This window comes from Monodon monoceros, unplaced genomic scaffold (genome assembly GCF_005190385.1).
Source record: "Monodon monoceros isolate NGI ecotype Baffin Bay Population unplaced genomic scaffold, NGI_Narwhal_1 Super_Scaffold_19, whole genome shotgun sequence".
Lineage (NCBI taxonomy): Eukaryota > Metazoa > Chordata > Mammalia > Artiodactyla > Monodontidae > Monodon > Monodon monoceros.
In genome coordinates, this window is record NW_021703775.1 from 1615479 (window position 1) to 1633677 (window position 18199).

The 18199-nt window shown below is 47.9% G+C and overlaps 1 protein-coding gene across 4 annotated transcripts in view; it reads left to right on the forward strand.

Moving 5' to 3' along the window:
- Positions 1 to 18199, forward strand: part of UXS1 (UDP-glucuronate decarboxylase 1) — a 75424-nt gene that overhangs the window by 25899 nt on the left and 31326 nt on the right. For 2 of the 4 annotated variants that reach the window (XM_029231872.1, XM_029231871.1), the window contains exons 5-6: positions 3530 to 3590; positions 15471 to 15651. In XM_029231872.1, the coding sequence (XP_029087705.1) occupies positions 3530 to 3590; positions 15471 to 15651 (242 nt within the window). Of the gene's footprint in view, positions 1 to 3529; positions 3591 to 11187; positions 11212 to 15470; positions 15652 to 18199 lie in introns of those variants that run through there. The other 2 variants (XM_029231873.1, XM_029231874.1) reach the window with 2 other exon arrangements.

Below are 18199 nucleotides of genomic sequence, written 5' to 3' on the forward strand. Positions count from 1 at the left end.
TTGGACGGGAACCAGAAGTCCTGCCTTCGATAGGACTGCTGTAATTTGAGGACTCTTAATTGAAGCTGTTTAAAAAATAGTTTACGGTAAGAAGTAACTCACCACAAGTTTTACCTTGGCTGAAAAAGAAAGAAAAAATCCGCCCACCAGTGATTATTTTCTTTAGAGAATAGCATTAACTTTCTTATGAAAAGAACGTGGATCATTTAGGTAACTCTTCTAAGGCAGTGGCTTTACACACAGGATCTCTTGAATTATGAGAATTATACAAACTCCCTTTGATACTTCTGTGATGTTGTTGTTCCTTTTAACTCGGGAAGAGACGCACACGTATGACTAATCTGAAATAGTTTTCTGGTAACTCATTCCTGTGAAACCGTGAGAGTTCCCAGTAAGCTGGGCACCGAGGGTGAGTGCCCGCCCCGCGGGGCTGCTTTGCTGTGACTCAGCCTGAAAGGGTTCTGTCCCTCCAGTGGGCGAGCCAGTCAGGTGACAGCTGGGCCCTGGTTACTGGGTGAGTTAGAAGGTCAGGTGCGGACGTGACCTTGTGGAAGTTGGAGGAGCTCGGTCTAGTTTCATTCCTCCTGACTTTGTGTGATAGGAATGTTCACACAGCCATCCTGACCCCAGCAGCATAAGAATGTCACTGGGAGGAAATACATGATCGTCACTTGGGGGCAGAGGGGCGCCAAGAAGTAAGGACACAGTTGACAGGTCAGCACCAATTTACACAGGGAGGCACAGGGGTCAGTGCCGTCCGAGCAGCCTGGGTCGTGGACTCTACTGTGTTTTGTTTTGTTTTTTTTTAGAGAGTACTGACACCTGGGCCCCACTCCCTGCAATGATGCTCTCATTGGCCTAGCATGCAGACTGGGCTTTGGGAGTTTGCACATCTCCCCAAGTCATTCTAATGTACAGGCAAGTTTGATTTCTTTTCTTTCTTTCTTTCTTTCTTTTTTTTTATTGACATACAGTGGATTGACAGTGTTGTGACTCTCTGGTCTTCTGGTCCTCCTGACCTCACGCTCCAGTTCCTAATAGTTGGATTGCATGCTGTTTCATTCCATCTCCACATCTTTAAACATTCTTTGAATAGATAGCAGGTAATAATGCTAATTAAAATTCTAAGTAAAAGTACCTAGGCTCTCCTAACAAAGAGGAAGGTTAGAGTGTGGAATGGGATAACAAGTGACTGTAGGCTCCATCTGGGGGGTAAGGAAAGGTCCATTACTGAATTCACGCTTCGTTCTGCCTTCCTGCCGCTTCTTACTCAGAAATGCAGGCTTCAGGTGGGTGGCCTCCCGACCCTGCCCCATGGCTGCTGTGTCCCCAGCGCAGGGCGTGGCCTGGAACAGGTGCTTCAGAAAAGGTGCCTAACACACGAATACGTGGGTGAGCGACACCTGGATAGGATTTTAAAGGGGCCCCGGCCTTAGAGACGCCCACACCTCGCCCTTGCCCTGTTCACCCAGCTTGGGGCTCGGGGCTGAGCCACCACCCCCTCGCACGGCCAGCTCGGTCACCCGGCTGTCACCACAGCCTGGGGGTGCACACCCAGGAGGACCCTGGCTCCCGCCTAGAGCTTTGTGCCCCGAGTCCTCAAAGCAAGGAACGAGGGCCGTGAGATCGTTTTTTAAACGTTCAGTAACATGATCACCCATGTGGAACCTGAAACTTGGTTGTTACACGTCGGAGGAAAACAGGGCACGAAAGCAGCCAACGTGGCGTTTCTTAAATCAAGGGCTTCTTAGCACACACTGTTGGAAGCGGTTTTCTTAGTCATCCTGCACCGGTGACTGTCAGGTGGCTGTGTCTGCTTCGGTTTTATTTCTTTTAAGGATATTTCCTATAAGAAAACAGTTTGCTCTTCCTGCCTGGTGTAAATAGCATATCTGGTTTCACGTTAAGCTTTCATGCAGGCACTGTTCCAAGCTCACCACTTGGATGAAAATCGGTTTCAGTGGACAAATTGGCCACCTCTTCCTGGATGCACAAGTCTTGTCCTGTGTTCCCTCCGCCCACTTCATTCCCAGGGTGCAGCCCTGGCCGCCCCCCCCGCCGTGACTCTCTCTAAAACCCTTCAGCCTGGAGGGGATGAACCCTCCGTGGGTGGGTGAGGGAAGGGAGGCGTCAGGACGGCCTGGAGGAGAAGCGGGCTGGTGGGCAGCGCGGGGAGGGTGGGATGGAGCTGAGTCAGCTGGGCCCGTGGATGCTGGGAGCTCAGACTGAGGCTGGAGCAGGGGTGTCGGGCCCTCGGAGAATGGGGTACCGGGCAGGTGGGAGGGCTGCCCCGGCCAGTGCTGGGGCTTGCTTTGTCATCCTCCCCGGCCCCGCTTCATCAACTGCTTGCTGTGGTGGCCGGGTCCCAGGACGGCTTGCGGGCAGCCCTCTGGCTCGAGGTAGCAGGAAACCCGAGGTGCCCAGAGCGCCTGGGGGTCTTGCCCCAGGGGTGTGGACGGGGTCACAGAACTGACACAGGAAGGCTGGCATTCTCACCATCCCCTGGGCGTCTCCCAGCTGCCTGCCTGTGTTTGGCGTCTGCATGGTGAACTTGACCTTTTGAGAGTCTGGAAGCTCCTACAGGGGATCACGTGCACTGCCGACCCGCCCAGCTCTGTTGTCAGTGAGCTTCACTCCTTCAGGAGACGAGAAGCACCTGCTTCAAGGTCTTCTGTCTGAGGACCTGTCCTGCGCCATTCAGTTCAGCCACTGAGGAGATGCATTCCACGTCCTGGCTGCGGGTGTGGGGCAGATGGAGACAGGGCCCCCGCCCAGCACATCTGCAGTTAAAATAATAACTCTAGAGCTGCTTTCTCCACATTTTTTAAAAAGCCCTTTTGTTTCTGACCGAATCACTTTAAAAGTGGATATTTCAAGTCTATATTTATCAACTCTTTTGAAACTTTATATGTCTTTTATGCTGCCCCAGCCCTGGAACATCCGTGTGGGTTGGGGACTGGTGGCACCTTGATGGGGGCAAGAGTCATTGAAAGATAAGGTGAGACCCCAGACAGGTTCAGACGGACCATGGTGGGCAGAAAGGGCTGATGCCCAGTCGCTTTGTCCAGGGCCCCCAGCTGGGTAGGGGGGGCTGGAATTGTGAAACTGCCCGAAGAGGGGAAGAGTCTTAACACCTTCTCTTCCTCCTGGGGGTACAGTCGGCAGGGCTGGGTCTGTGACCCCACACAGCCGATATCTTCCTCCCAGGCCTGGGCATGGCGTCTCGAGAACGCCACCCCTCCCGTGTTTTGTGTTCAGCCCTGGCTGCCGGTGGCTGGTACTTCCTGACGTTTTCCCTGTCCAGGGATAGCATCGCATGTCACACCTGTGTGATTGTAAACAAGGAGCAGGTTGGTCTTGAGCTCAGGGTTAACCAGCGCTTGCTTGGTTGCCGCAGCCCTCTTTCGCAGAAGAGAGGGGAGCAGATAGCAACGGTTCTCAAGTCCGGCATTTGTTTTGGTGGCAAGTAGAGAAAATACTCACATGAGATGTTTGACTCTTTCTTTTATAATCTCTTTATGTTATACAGCTTCACCCAGAAATACCCGCCTGTAAAATTTTTATCAGAAAAGGACCGTAAAAGAATTTTGGTAAGTTTACACATCTGATTCATATTTGTAATTGAGGAATTTGCTTTTTAAATGGAAGTGTAATTCACAACCCATAAAAGTCACCGGTACAGTGTATACAGTTCAGCGTATACAGTGGTTTATGGTTTGTTCACAAAGTCCTGCACCAGCTCCACATCCTAATGCCAGAACATTTTATCACCCAAAGAAACCCCATAGCCATCAGCAGTCATTTCCCATCCCACCCCCTGCCCCCCCAGCTCCTGGCAACCACGAGAACGACTTTCCGTCTCTATGGATTTGCCTGTTTGGGGCATTTCAAATGATACAATGTGTGGTCTTTCTCTTAAACTTCAATGTTTCCAAGGTTCGTCTGTGCTGTAGACAAATCTGGACTTCATTCCTTTTTAGAGCTGAATAATATTCCATTGTGTGGTGGTACCACACTTTGGTTATCCAGTTAACAGTTGCTGGGCATTTGGGGTTGGTTGTTTCTCCTTTGAGGTTGTGAGTAATGCTGTTGTGAACATAACGGGTGGGTACAAGGTTCTGTGGACATAGGTTTCCTCTCCTTTTGGGTATATGTACACCTAGGAGAGGAATTACCAGGTCGTATGGTGACCCTGTGTGTAACTTTCTGAGGAAATGTGAAACTTTCCGGAGCAGTGGTTTTTAAACCCTTTGCTGGTTCACACACCACCTTGATAAATACACTGGGGGCTTCCTCGGCTAGTGGTCTGCTTGTTAAACGCGAATACAAATTCACCTGTGAAAGAACCCCATGTGCGTGCCGTGCAGCAGTGTGTCCAAGGAGATCGGCACCTTTGCATTTTGTAAGAGTGCCAGCTTTGTTGAGATACAGTTCATGTACTGTGCAACTCACCCCCTAAAGTGTACAGTTCAGTCGTTTTTAGTACATTCACAGGGTTGTGCAACCATCATCGATTTCAGAACGTTTCGTCCCCAAAGAAGCCCTGAGCCTGTGAGCAGTCACTCCCCATTTCCGCAGCCCCTCCACCCCTAGGCAACCAGGAATTGACTTTGTCTGTGGACATGAGCCAGTTCTGGGTGTTCATACAGGTGCAATAATGCACTGTTTGGCCTTTTGTGACCAGCTAGCATGTTTGTAAGATTTATTCATGTTGCAGCATTTATCTGTACTTCACATCTTTTCATTACCAAGTAATATTCCATGGTATGGATAGGACACATTTTATTTATCCATTTATCCTACGAGTCATGTGGCAGCCCTTTAAACTTTGGAGGAACTGCCAGACTGTTTGCCACATTGGCTGCACCGTTTCACATCCCATGACACGCAGCAGTGTATGAGGAGTCCGATTTCTCTACATCCTTGTCAACACTTTGTCATGATAGGTCTTTGTGAGTAGCCCTGCTTGTAGGTGTGAAGTGCGCTCTCATTGTGGTTTTGATTTGAGTTTCCTGATGGCTGACGATGTTGAGCATCTTTTCATGGGCTTATTGGCCATTTCTGTATCTTCCATGGAGAAATGTCTACTCAGACACTTAGGCCATTTTAAAATTGGGTTCTTTTTCTTTTCATTATTGAGTTCTTTATCCTAGATCTAAGTTTCTTATCAGATACTTGATTTGCAAGTATTTTTTCCCCGTTCTGTGGGTTGTCTTTTTGCTTTCTTGATGGTATTCTTTGAAGATTTAAATATCAGTGAAGCTTATTTTTTCTTTTGTTCCTTGTGCTTTGGTGTCACATTTAAGAAGTCATAGCCTAGGGTCTTCCCTGCTGGTGCAGTGGTTAAGAATCCACCTGCCGATGCAGGGGACATGGGTTTGAGCCCTGGTCTGGGAAGAACCCACATGCCATGGAGCAACTAAGCCTGTGCGCCACAGCTACTGAAGCCCGTGCACCTACAGCCTGTGCTCCGCAACAAGAGAAGCCACTGCAATGAGAAGCCCGTGCACCACAACTACTGAGCCTGTGCTCTAGAGTCCGTGAGCCATAACTACTGAGCCCGCGTGCCACAGCTCCTGAAGCCCACACACCTAGAGCCCGTGCTCTGCAAAAAGAGAAGCCACCGCAATGAGAAGCCCGTGCACTGCAACAAAGAGTAGCCCCCACTCGCCACAACTAGAGAAAGCCCGCGGGCAGCAATGAAGACCCAAAGCAGCCAAAAATAAATAAATAAATAAATTTATTTAAAAAAAAAAAAGAAGAGGAAGAAGTCATAGCCTAATCCAAGGTCACAAAGATTTGCCATGTTTTTTTCTAAGAGTTTTACAGCTTTAGTGTCTTACATTTAGGTCTCTGATCCATTTTGTGTTCATTTTTATACATGGATTTAGATAAGGGTCTCCTGTCCTTTTGCCTGTGGCTGCCAGTGGTCCAGCACTGTTGGCTGACAAGACCAATCATGGCCTGTTGAATTGTCTTGCCACCCTTGTCAAAGATGAACTGACCATAAATGTGAATGTTTATTTCTGGACTCTCAGTTCTGTCTGTCGATCTATATGCCTGTCCTTGTGCCAGTACCACACTGCCTTAATTACTGTAGCTTTGCAGTAAGTTTTGAAACTGGGAATTGTGGGTCCTCCACCTTTGTTCTTCAAGATCATTTTGACTGTTCTGGACCCATTACAGTTCCTTGTGAATGTTAAGACCAGCCCGTCAGTTTCTCCAAAGAAGCCAGCTGAGGTTCTTACAGAGACGCATGGAATCTGTTGGTCAGTTTGGGCCGTATTGCTATCTTAACAGTATTGTCTTCCGGTTCTTGAACATGGAGTGTCTTTCCATTTATTTAGGTCTTCAGTAGTTTCTTTTAACTTTTTTTTTGTAGTTTTCAGGATACAAATTTTGTACTTTATTTGTTAAATTTATTCTAAAGTGTCTTATCCTTTTTGATGCTAGTATAAATTGAATTGTTTTGCCAGTTTCATTTTTATATTGCATATTCTCTTGGTAAATAGAAATACAATTGATTTTTGTCTTAATGTCCTGCAACCTTGCTCAACTCGTTGGTGAGTTCTAATAGTTTTAAGTGGATTCCGTAGGATTTTCATGCAGGTCATGTTATCTGTAATTATAGGTGGTTTAGCTTTTGCCTTTTCAATATGGATGCTTTGTATTTCACCTTCTTGCCTAATTGTCTTGGCTGGAACCTCTAATACAGTGTTGAATAAAAGTGGAGGAGCAGACGTCCTTGTCTTGTTCCTGATCTCAGGGGAAAGGTTTCAGCCTTTCACCATCAAGGGCCGTGTTAGCTGTGGGTTTTCAGAGATGCCTTTCATCAGGTTGAGGAAGTTCCCTTCTCTTCCTAGTTTGTTCATTTTGCAACCACCCTTGCATACCTGTGATAAATCCCAGCTGATTACCGTGTATAATCCTTTTTTGTATATTGCTGGATTTGATTTGCTAATATTTTGTTGAGGATTTTTATGCCTATGTTTATAAGAGATATTGGTCTAGAATTTACCTTTCTTATGAGGTCTTCTTCTGGTTTTTGTATCAGAGTAATAATGGCCTCGTAGGATAAGTGGGGCAGTGTTTTTTCCTCTTCTACTCTTTGGGAAGACTTTGAAGATCTGGCATTACAGTTGACCCTTGAACAACATGGGTTTGAACGGTGCCAGTGCACTTATATGTGGATTTTTTCAGTAAAGACACACTACAGGGACTTTCCTGGTGGTGCAGTGGTTAAGAGTCCACCTGCCAATGCAGGGGACACGGGTTTGAGCCCTGGTCTGGGAAGATCCCACATGCCATGGAGCAACTAAGCCCGTGTACCGCAACTACTGAGCCTGCACTCTAGAGCCCACAAGACACTACTGCTGAGCCCGCGTGCCACAGCTGCTGAAGCCCACACACCTGGAGCCTGTGCTCCGCAACAAGAGAAGCCACCACAGTGAGAAGCCTGTGCACCGCAAGGAAGAGTAGCCCCCGCTCGCCACAACTAGAGAAAGCCAACACGCAGCAACGAAGACCCAGTGCAACCAAGAAAAATAAATAAATAAATACATAAATTTATTTAAAAAAAAAAAAAGACACACTGCAGTCCGTACTACACGATCTGTGGTTGGTTGAATCTGCAGATGTGGAACCACAGATGTGGAGGACTGACTGTAAAGTTATCTTGGATTTCCCACCGTGTGGTTGTTTGGCACCCCTGACCCCTGAGTTGTTTGAAGGTCTACGGTAAGTCGTCTTTAAATGTTTGGTGAAGTTCACCAGAGAAGCCATCTGCACTTAGGCTTAATTCAATCTCTTGTTACAAACCTGTGCAGTTTTCTGTTTCTTCTTGAGTTACTTCTGGTAGTTTGTATCTTTCTAGAAATTTAACTGCTTTAGCTGCATGTCGTAAGTTTTGGGAATGCTGTTTCTTCATTGTCGTTCATTTCAAAGTCTTTTCTAATTTCCTTTATAATTTATTCTTTGATCCATTAGTTACTTGGGAGTGTGTCATTTAATTTCTACGTACTTGTGAATTTCTCAGATACCTTTGTTATTGATATCTAATTTCATTCCCTGGTATCAGAGAACACACCTTGTGTGACCCGGATCCTTTTGAATTTGTTGCGGCTTGTTGTATGGCCTGGGGTATAGTCTCTCCTGGAGAATTTCATGTGCTCTTAAAGGGACCGTGTACCATGCCGCTGCTGAGTGGAGTGTTCCGTAGGTCTCTGTTCCGTCCAGGTGGCTTGTCATGCTTTTCAAGTGTTTTACTCCCTTGTTAATCTGCTGCATAGCTCTGTCCAGTATCGAGGATGAGGTATTGATGTTTGCCGTTTTTGTTGTTGAATTCTGTTTCCCCCTCTGACTCTTTCAACTTCACTTCATGTACTTTGGGTCTCTGTTGTAGGTGCATAAATGTTTGTAACTGTTATATCCACTTGATGGATCGACCCTTTTATCCTTATAAAATGCCCCCTCTTTATCTGTGAACATTTTTTGTTTTAAAGTTTATTTTGTCTGATAGCATTGTAGCCACTCCGTCTTTCTTATTGTTGTTTCTGTGCTGTGTTTTATATTTTCACATTCAGCGCGTTATATCTTCGAGTCGACAGTGTCCTCGTTAGACAGTGTGTGGTTGGATCTTATTTTTTCTAGTGTTCTGCCTTTTGAGTAATTGTTTAATCCATTCACATTTAATGTTATTTTTGACATAGTTGATTTTTATTTTTGCTGCTTCATTTTGTTTTGTTTGCCTCACATCTTTGTTCCTCTGTTCTCCATTACTGTTTTCTTTTGCATTAAGTGAATCTTCTCTTGTATAACATTCGAATTCCTTTAAAGATTTTTTTTTTTTTTTTTTTTTTTTTTTTTTTTTTTTACTGTATTTCAAAAATTTGTTTTGTTCCTGGTTGCTCTAGTGCTCACCACATACGCCCTAACTCATGACTCTGCTCCAGGTTTATACTGTGGTCCAGTGAGGTGTAGAAATGCCCCCCGCATTAGTTCTGTGTATTACTTCTATCCATGTTACAAACCCAACACACTGTTATGATTATTACTTTATACAAGTTTATATCTTTTAAATAAACTGAGTGAATAAAGCAGAGAAAGGATATATTTATGGAATTTGTTACATTAACCTTTTTATAACGTTTTTATCAACCTTCATTTGTTCCTGTGGGTTTGAGTTAACTTTGGTGTCATTTCCTTGCTGCAAACAACTTAGCTCTCACCTACCTTCTTTGCACTATTGTTGTCAAATATATTTCTGTATTTTATAAGGATAAATAATATAATTATATAATTTTGTTCAAGTGGCTTTTTCTTTTTTGTTGTGGTAAAATGTATATAACATAAAATTTATTAATCATTGTTAAGTGTATAGTTCTTTGGCTTTAAGTGTGTCCACATTGTTGTGCTAAGTAGTTTGGTCTTTAAATTTAAAGCAATTAAGAGGAAAAGGAAAAAAATGCAATTATATTGCCTTTTATAGTTACTCAATTACTTTATTCTCCGCCCACCCCCCAGTATCGTCTGCCTTGTGCCTGAAGAATTTAGTATTTCTTGTATGGCAGGTCTGATACCAATGAATTCTCTCACTTCTTACCTCTCCCTGTTTTTTATCTCTATAAGTTACCTTTGGTGTCTGTAGATTCTCGGCTGTAGTTTCTCTCTACTGCTTTCTCCATCATTTGTTATGAAACGTCAGCTGTGAGTCACACTGGGGTTCCCTGCGCTTCAGGGGCCATTCTCTTTTCCTGTTGTTCAGTTTCCTGCGGCTGCTGTAATAATTCCACCAACCCCGTAGCTCAGGACAGCAGGAGCTCCCAGCTCTGGACGCTGGAAGTGTCCAAGTTGTCGGCAGGGCTATGCTCTGTCTGGAGTCGTTCCCAGCCTTTCTCTGCACTCTGTTGCGGCCAGTAGTCCCTGAAGCCCTGCCTTGTGGGGCATCACCCCAGCCTTTGCCTCCATCACCAAGCGCTTCTCTCCCCATGTCTCACGCTGGACTCACGGTCCACCCTGATCCACTCTGACCTCACCTGAACTAATTACACCTGCAGTAGCCCTGTTTCCAAACAAGGTCACGTTCTGAGGTTCCCAGAGGACATACATTTTGCAGGACAGTGTTCAACCCAGTGCACCTGCTTTCAGACTTCATCTTTGTCTCTGGTTTTCATCATTTTTAGTGTGACGTGTCTGCGTGCATCTACCTGTGTTTACGTTTTCCTACGTGGAGTTAGTGGAGCTTCTTGAAGTGTAGGTTACTGTGTTTCCTCAGTTTGGGGAGTTTCAGCCATTGTTTCCTTGAGCATTTCTCTGTTCCTCTTTCTTCCTTTTTCCCGTTACATGTTGGCTGCGTTGGGTCTTTGTTGCTGCGCGCGGGCTTTCTCTAGCTGTGGCGAGCGGGGGCTACTCTTCGTTGAGGTGCGTGGGCTTCTCACTGTGGTGGCTTCTCTTCGTTGTGGCGCACAGGCTCAGTAGTTGTGGCGCACGGGCTTAGTTGCTCCACAGCATGTGGGATCTTCCTGGACCAGGGCTCAAACCCGTGTCCCCTGCATTGGCAGGCGGACTCTCAACCACTGCGCCACCAGGGAAGCCCTTTCTCTCTGTTCTTCACGGTGCATAAGCCCCTTTGGTCCAGCGTCAAGTTGGCCGATTTGTGCTTCTCCAGATCCAGAAGATTGTCGTTTCTTTTTGGTTTCTGTGCTTGTCAGCATAGAATTTCCATCTGTTTCTGTCTTTTAACTTTCCTCTTTTTTGTCTCTTTACTTCCTTAATCTGGTTTCCTCCAGTTCTGTGAGTATATTTGTGGTGGCTGCTTAGGGGACTGTCGAGTCCGTCACCTGGGTCCCACAGGCAGTTTTGTTGCCTGGTTGCTTTCCTGTGCATGAGTCACATGCAACTGTTGCTTTGCACATCTCGACATTTTTGGTAGAAAACTAGACATTCTGGGTAGTTCATTGCAGCAGCTCTGGATCCTGATTGCCCCCTTCCCCGAGGCCTGTTTTATTTTGGCTTGCTTATTTATTTGTTCGGTGGCCTGGCTGGTCTATTTTGGTGACGTCTGTTTCCACTGGAGTGTGAAGGTCTGGTGGCCGCTCCTTAGAGGCTGCAGCCTCGGGAGTGGACACGGTCATCTGGATGGCGGTGGTTCCAGCAGGGCCCTTGTCACGGTCTCCTTCCCCGATTGCTCTGTTGAGCTGTCTGCCTTGTGTGGTAGGCTCTGATAACTGGCCGGTGGGGTGATCTGTCCTTCGTCAGGGCTTTGCATTATAAATTGCTCCTCCCTTTTACCTAATTAAATTCTGGCCCCTTTGCAGAGGGAGATTTGAGCCCAGTCTTGGAGGTTTGTTGTGACCCGGGAAGGCTCTTGGGTCTCTCCCCGGTTCTGTCTTCTAAACCAGCTGTTATCATAGAGCTGCCAGCCTCCTCCTGACTGCTTGCCACCCTGATCTCCCTTATGCTTGAACTTCCCCACTGTCTCTTCCAAGTAAAGTCAGTTCCTTCAGGGAGATCAGTAGCGCCTGATCAGTTACGGACTTCCATGCCTGGGGCAGAGCTTCTGCTCCGAGTCGGGGGTGGGAGCTGGTTGGGGGAAGGGAGCGCTCGACCAGCAGGCTCGGGGGTCAGGAGTCCAGGCCGAAGGGGACGAGAAATGTGGAATGTGGGGGCCCTGCCCTTCCTAGGGAGATGCTACATCTTTCACTGGGAGCCCCTATTTTTGGCCACACCTGACACTCTCACCGGCTCTGCACTGGGTGGAGGGTGGAAGGACAGAGTGAGCCGGGGCTCACGTGTCCAGACTCTCACGGTTCTTATTAAATTTTGGCAGATTTTCATGGATAAATGTTTCTGTATCTGCTGTATGCCCTTAGGACAAAATCCAGACACTTAAATATTGGCTTTTGAATTAATTTTCTCCTGTTGTGGTTGTCCTGTTTCACCAGGTCTGTGGAGCTCCTGGTATATCTGTGACCTTGGCATGTCAGTGGTTAGGACCCGGGGGCGTCTGTCCTTGGCCGTCATCTCCAGTGTGGGATCGTGCATCCCAAACACCAGAATGACACTTGTGAATCTGTTAAACTGTTTCCCCCCAAAAATCTCCCTTTTCTTGTAGAAGTTACAGGAAGTCTCTTGCCTTTTGGGGTGGCTACTAAACCTCACCCTGAGTAGACTCTAAAGCCAGTTGTACACCCATCTTTTGGGTGATTTCCATCACATCAAAAATGTGTAAGTATTTAGGCATGAATTGAGAAATACACCAGTGAAGAGAAAAGCTGATTTTCCTAATCTCCCTGCGGCCACACGTCAGAGTGATCAGAAAATCTGAAGCTCTGCGCAAATGTACAAACCCTGCACGGCCTTGCTAGAGTTCTTGTCATTTCCACGTGGGATGGTTTTCCTGTGATGCTGGGCACTGTCGAATTCTTCTCGCTTCACGCATAACCACAGTCCGTGAGCCTAGTGTTTTTGACTCATCTGCCGCCTCATAGGTTAAGTCACGTCTCCGAGTCATTTGGTGCCCAAGGCTGGCATATGGTTGCTGAAACTTAAAGCCTTTTCAATTATTGTTGACGCCTTCGCACAAAGAAGAGTTTTGTTCTGAAAGACATCCTTTTTTCTTTTTTTTTTTTTGCTGATGGACGGGGCGGCATGAGATTGCGTGCTGCCCTGAGCTGGACCCCCTAGCTGCCTGTTGGCCCCGACAAGAGCAAGCAGCACACGGGGCAGAGGTCACGGACCGCAGAGCCAAGCAAAGCTGTGCACGGCCTGATCTGTTCCGTGTACGAGGCCTGTGTGCCTTCCCACCGTCCGCTCCCTGTTACTCAAAGGCCTGCGTTCAGCGGTTGTTTTCCTGAGGAGGCTGCCTGAGTGCTAAGCTTCTGCCCGTTTTGTTTCTTTTTGAAATGATTTCCTAAAGGGCTGAAATTGATTAGGAGAAACATTTTATTTTATTTTGGTTTTATTTTTTTAATTTTTTAAAATTTATTTGCCTATCTTTTCATTTTTGGCTGCGTTGGGTCTTCATTGCTGTGCGCAGGCTTTGTCTAGTTGCGGCGAGCGGGGGCTACTCTTCATTGCGGTGTGCGGGCTTCTCATTGCGGTGGCTTCTCTTGTTGCGGAGCTTGGGCTCTAGGCGCGCAGGCTTCAGTAGTTGTGGCACGTGGGCTCAGTAGTTGTGGCTCGCGGGCTTTAGAGCGCAGGCTCAGTAGTTGTGGTGCACGGGCTTAGTTGCTCTGCGGCATGTGGGATCTTCCCAGACCAGGGCTCGAACCCGTGTCCCCTGCATAGGCAGGCAGATTCTTAACCACTGCGCCACCAGGGAAGCCCGAGAAACATTTTATAACTACCCAGCTAGGTTACATAAATCTTAAGTATTTTAGATAGAAAGGAATTATTCAAGAAAAAAAATTTTCTTTAATCTATTTTAAGAAAGGCTAAGGTGCTTCCAGCATTTTGTCACCAGAGACTAGTGAAGTGTTGGCAGCCATCGTGTATGATTTAATGCCCTGCGTTTCTGCTGGCTCCAGGCCTCACCAGTTATTTTAGGTGCAGAGATAAAGTTAGCAAGCTACAGAACATCTTATTTTAGGCAACGTTTGCATATAGATAATAGAGTTACATTAAGAGGGGTTAAATTTCTTCTGAAAAGATGTATTTTTTTTGCAGAAATATTCATATAACGTCCACAATTTGAGACATACAAAATAAAATTTGTAAGGAAAAAAAAGATGTAATTTTTCTGATTTAAAAACTGTGGGAAAACGCAATAAAACAAAGGTAAGATAAAATGAAATCTTGCCCCGTGAGGTAATCACCAGTGGTGAGCCAGATTGGAAATCCAGTTATTTTTCCAGAAAATTATTTTTTCAAATCATCATTCAGGCGTACAGGTAAAGTGTAAGAGCGCTAAGATAAAACACACATCAGACAAGTCGACAGGTGGTGGAGAGAATATGAAATTAGGACGACTGGGCTGATTGCGTCATTCTGGTGATCTGGGGATCTTGGCCCAAAACTCCACCCCCCCCAGCTGTCAGTTCGCATCCCTAAAGCAAAGGGGTTTAGAAAATGAGGCTCCCGATAAAGAATGGACGCAGCTGATAGGAAACTGCTGGGCATCAGGGCTTCTCAGCCATGTTTGTATTTGTGTTTTCATCTGAGCACACACATCTCTCGGTGGTGGTGGACGGATGGCTCTTCTTGGGCTGGTCTCACCCACCCCCTCCCCCAATCTGCCTTTTCTCCCCCAGGCTGCTCTGCTCCTGCCTGCAATAAACATGGGAATTACATGTCAGATTTTATGTGAACAGAGGACTTCGTGGCAGATTAAATGTTTTAAAACCATAGACCTAGATGTTAAGGTGCTTTTTCTTTAGGTTAAAAGGAGTGGGTGTTTTCTCTACTGTTAATTCTTTCTGTTTGGAACAGGAGGGTGACGTGAATGTGAATTTTGAAGGAGCAGAAGGCAGGGGGAGGGGAGAGCAGGAAAGGCAGAGAATATGGTTTCCCATCCCACGTCTGTCTTCTGGGTTTCTTCTTTTCGCTCCTATCCTCCAAAAACAAAATACGCTTTATCTAGCCCCCACTGACACTATTTAATTTGAATAAAGCCTTTTTACTAGTTTAATTTTTTTCCAGTCATAACTGCCTTTACACATTTGGTGGGTTTAAGTTTTAGAAGCACATTAGTGGTGATCTTCCCCTCGTGGGCCCCCCCGAGCTGCCTTCTTCTGTTTGGCTGGGTTGCCGACACTAGGTAACCAAAGACTGGAACTTAATCATTTAGGGCCTTGGTCTGCACACAGTGTCTTTGGCTTAATTTGTTCTTATAAACAATTTGGAAGATACTAGTTCTTCAGGAGGTTTTTTTTTCTGTTTTACTCATCATTTCCCCATTTTATTTTAGTTTTTAAAAAATTTCTTTTTAGTTTTATTTTTTAACATCTTTATTGGAGTATAATTGCTTTACAATGGTGTGTTAGTTTCTGCTTTATAACAAAGTGAATCAGCTCTACATATACATATATCCCTATATCTCCTCCCTCTCGCGTCTCCCTCCCTCCCCTTCATGAGATTTTTGAGTCCAGCTTCAGTATCACGTCCTTTGTTTTTGGTAGTTCACTGCATAGATGCATGTTGCTGATCATTTTTTTAGAAAGTGATTCTAAAAGTACTAGAACCACGTAAGCGATGCTCAGTGTCCCCTGCACTGAAACAGGGGCCCTTTAATAGTGTCAGACTTTGAAACGCGTGACTGCCGTCCTCCTGTGCTGTCTAGTGGCGGCAGTGTAGACTTGCAGGCTGCTTAGAAGTTCTGGAAGGTTCGACTCCCTGCTCTGGAGTGAGAAGAGATGAGCTTTGAAACCTTCCCGGTCCCCCTTCCCGCCCCCTCCTGTGTTCAGTGGAGGCCGCACCGGGACCCATCGCTCGCACGGGTGCTCACCGCACCCTCCCCTGCTGTCTGCACACAGGTCACCGGAGGCGCGGGCTTCGTGGGTTCCCACCTCACAGACAAGCTCATGATGGACGGGCACGAGGTGACCGTGGTGGACAACTTCTTCACGGGCAGGAAGAGGAACGTGGAGCACTGGATCGGCCACGAGAACTTCGAGCTCATCAACCACGACGTGGTGGAGCCTCTGTACATCGAAGGTGAGCGAGGGCCGCCCCAGGCCGGTTGGTGCCAGGCGGGCAGGTGGGCAGGCTCGACGGGGCGGCGGCCCCGGGACGCCGGCTGCCTCGGCCATGCGGAGGCCCTGTCTTGTTTTGGAAACGGTCTCACCGCGTCCCAGGCGCCACCCTGGCCCCTGTGATGGAGAACAGCCAGGATGGGGGAGTCTGGATTCGCTGTCACGTGGCAGCCCCGCATTCGAGCCTCGTGGGCTGTTGAGGGGGCTCGATCAGGGCCCCCCGGTCCTGGTGGCCTCACAGTCTGATGCCTGCCAGCCGGGGGGAGTCACTTCTAGCCTCCAGGGAGCTAGCTGATGGAGGATGCTGGGCTCATAACGAAACGCTCCGTGTCAGAGTTCAGAGCCCTCCGGTAACTCTGCCACCCTAAAGGAATTAGGTTTGGGGGGCGGTGGTGGGTTGCATGGTGGTCCCCAAAAGACGTGCACCTCGTGCATCCTCACCTGCTCTGGCTGCAGCCCTGAGGGTGGGAGGCCGCACCCACCTGCACTTGGTGCGTGCAACCTGGAGCCAGGCGGCTGCCCAGCTGTGGGGCTGGTGAGGCCGCACACACACTGCAGGGGTAGCTGGCGCTGCTTTTCCCACGGCCCCACATCGTGGGCCTCCTCCCCATGCATAGAAGGAACCTTGCAGAGCTCGTGTACTGACTGAGCAGTGCTCTGGTGCCGATACGCCGCAGTTTATGTAAATTTCCCCGTATTTACAGGTCTCCAGTGCTTCATTATAAATATCTTCGAGTTTTACATCCTTGGTAGAGAGCCCAGACGTGAATTGTGCTAAACACTAAGAAGTCTCCTTCGTTGTTTGGTGGTGTCTGTTTCACTAATACGTTAGTAGCCTTGAGCGCTACCTTAAACTAACAAACATAGTTTGTTAATTTGGTAGAAAACCCATGGTTTGGTGTACCTATTTTTGGTTACTGAAAAGGTTAGACTTTCTAACATGCTAATTCCCAGAGGAAATCCAGGTAGTCCTTCATCATAAGGATGTTAACTCCTTTGGTGCCTGTTCAGTAAACCGCCGGCCCCTTCTGGCTTTTGCCTTGTAGGTAGACAACCAAACTGAGCCGCAGAGCAACTCAGCTGTGTGCTTTGAGCTCTGACACCACAGCTGTTCTGGGCCACTTCTGCCGCTTCTGGCGCTGGACTCCACGTAGAGGGCGCGCGCGCACACACGCACACACTCACTCTCCCTGCCCCTCACTCCCCCGCCCCCTGTAGTGCGCGGGCTTCTTCCAAGTGCCAGATTGCTCCCGCCCGTCCCGGCCTCCTCGCTCTGTCCCACAATGCCCGCCGGACTCTGAGCCCCTCGCGTGGAAGGGCCATGGTTCGGGGACAGTTGTGCTTTTCAAAGGTGGTGATCCGTCCTACCCACTGAGGTCCCAGTCACAGCTGAACTTAGCTCGATGGCATGAATGACTCACTCCCCGCCCCCCTGCTTTGCGTGGTGAGAGTGTGTAACAAAGTACAAACACTCGGTGTTACTCTCTGTGGGTGCCTTTCTCCTAACAGAAGCAGCCTTAGTGGATCTGATATGTACAGCACAGCAGGAATGTCTTTCTGCTTTGGCAAGTGCTCTGCGGGATTGTGTTGGTCTGTTTCCCGGGCTGACAGGTGTGGGTTTTAACGCGGCGGCAGAGGTGCCACCTGACCTGGCAGCACCCCAGCAGAGCTTCACTAGGCACACGCTTCCTCCTCTTGTTATTTTCAAAGTGTAGCCATCATGGTTCATTCTCTTTCCGTATTTCCAGTGGGAAAGTGACTGTTGTCTGGGCTCAGGATGTGGTGGTCGATGTGGAAGATTAGCTGTGAGCGTGGTAACTCACGTCGGGGCTGAGATGGCACTGTGACCCCAGGGGCCCCCTCGTGTAATTAATTATGAAACGATCAGACAGGAAGCGTTGTTGTCACGGGGCTTACGACGGAGGCCTCTGTGTTGTCTGGGTTAGATGTTTGGGGGAGAAAATCGTTGCTTTGGAAGGAATCATAAGTAGTTATTGAGATAAGTTAATCGGGTTTCATGTTGCTTTAAAAGAACTCTGGATTTTACCCGCCACAGCGTTTAAGTTTCAGATGTTGAACCCATCCTGCGAACTGGCTCTGGAAGGGGTAGATTTACCTATTCTTCCCACCCACCCATTCAGGACACTGGGAGGTTTCTGAGAAGCCGGGGTCGGGTGGAGGGTGTGTGTTGTCTGTGGGGTGGACGCCAGGCCATCGGGACGGTGGTGATCGCTGAGCTGCGGCCCAGGACGGCTCCGTGGACACGGGTGGGCGTCTGTCTGGGGAGGGGGCCCCGGGGAAGCACAGGACAGCGGGCAGTGACTGGGCTGTCAGAGCAGAAGGGAGCACGGAGCACTGCGTAGTGGGGAGGAGCCGTCTTCGTTTTCGCGGGTGGCTGGATGGACTTCAGGTCTCTGCTCTGACCTGTCGGGACCCCGGGACAGTCCTTCCCGTCCTCACGACGGGGAAGATGGGCAAGCTGATGGCCCGCGGCCTTCTCGGCTCCAGCA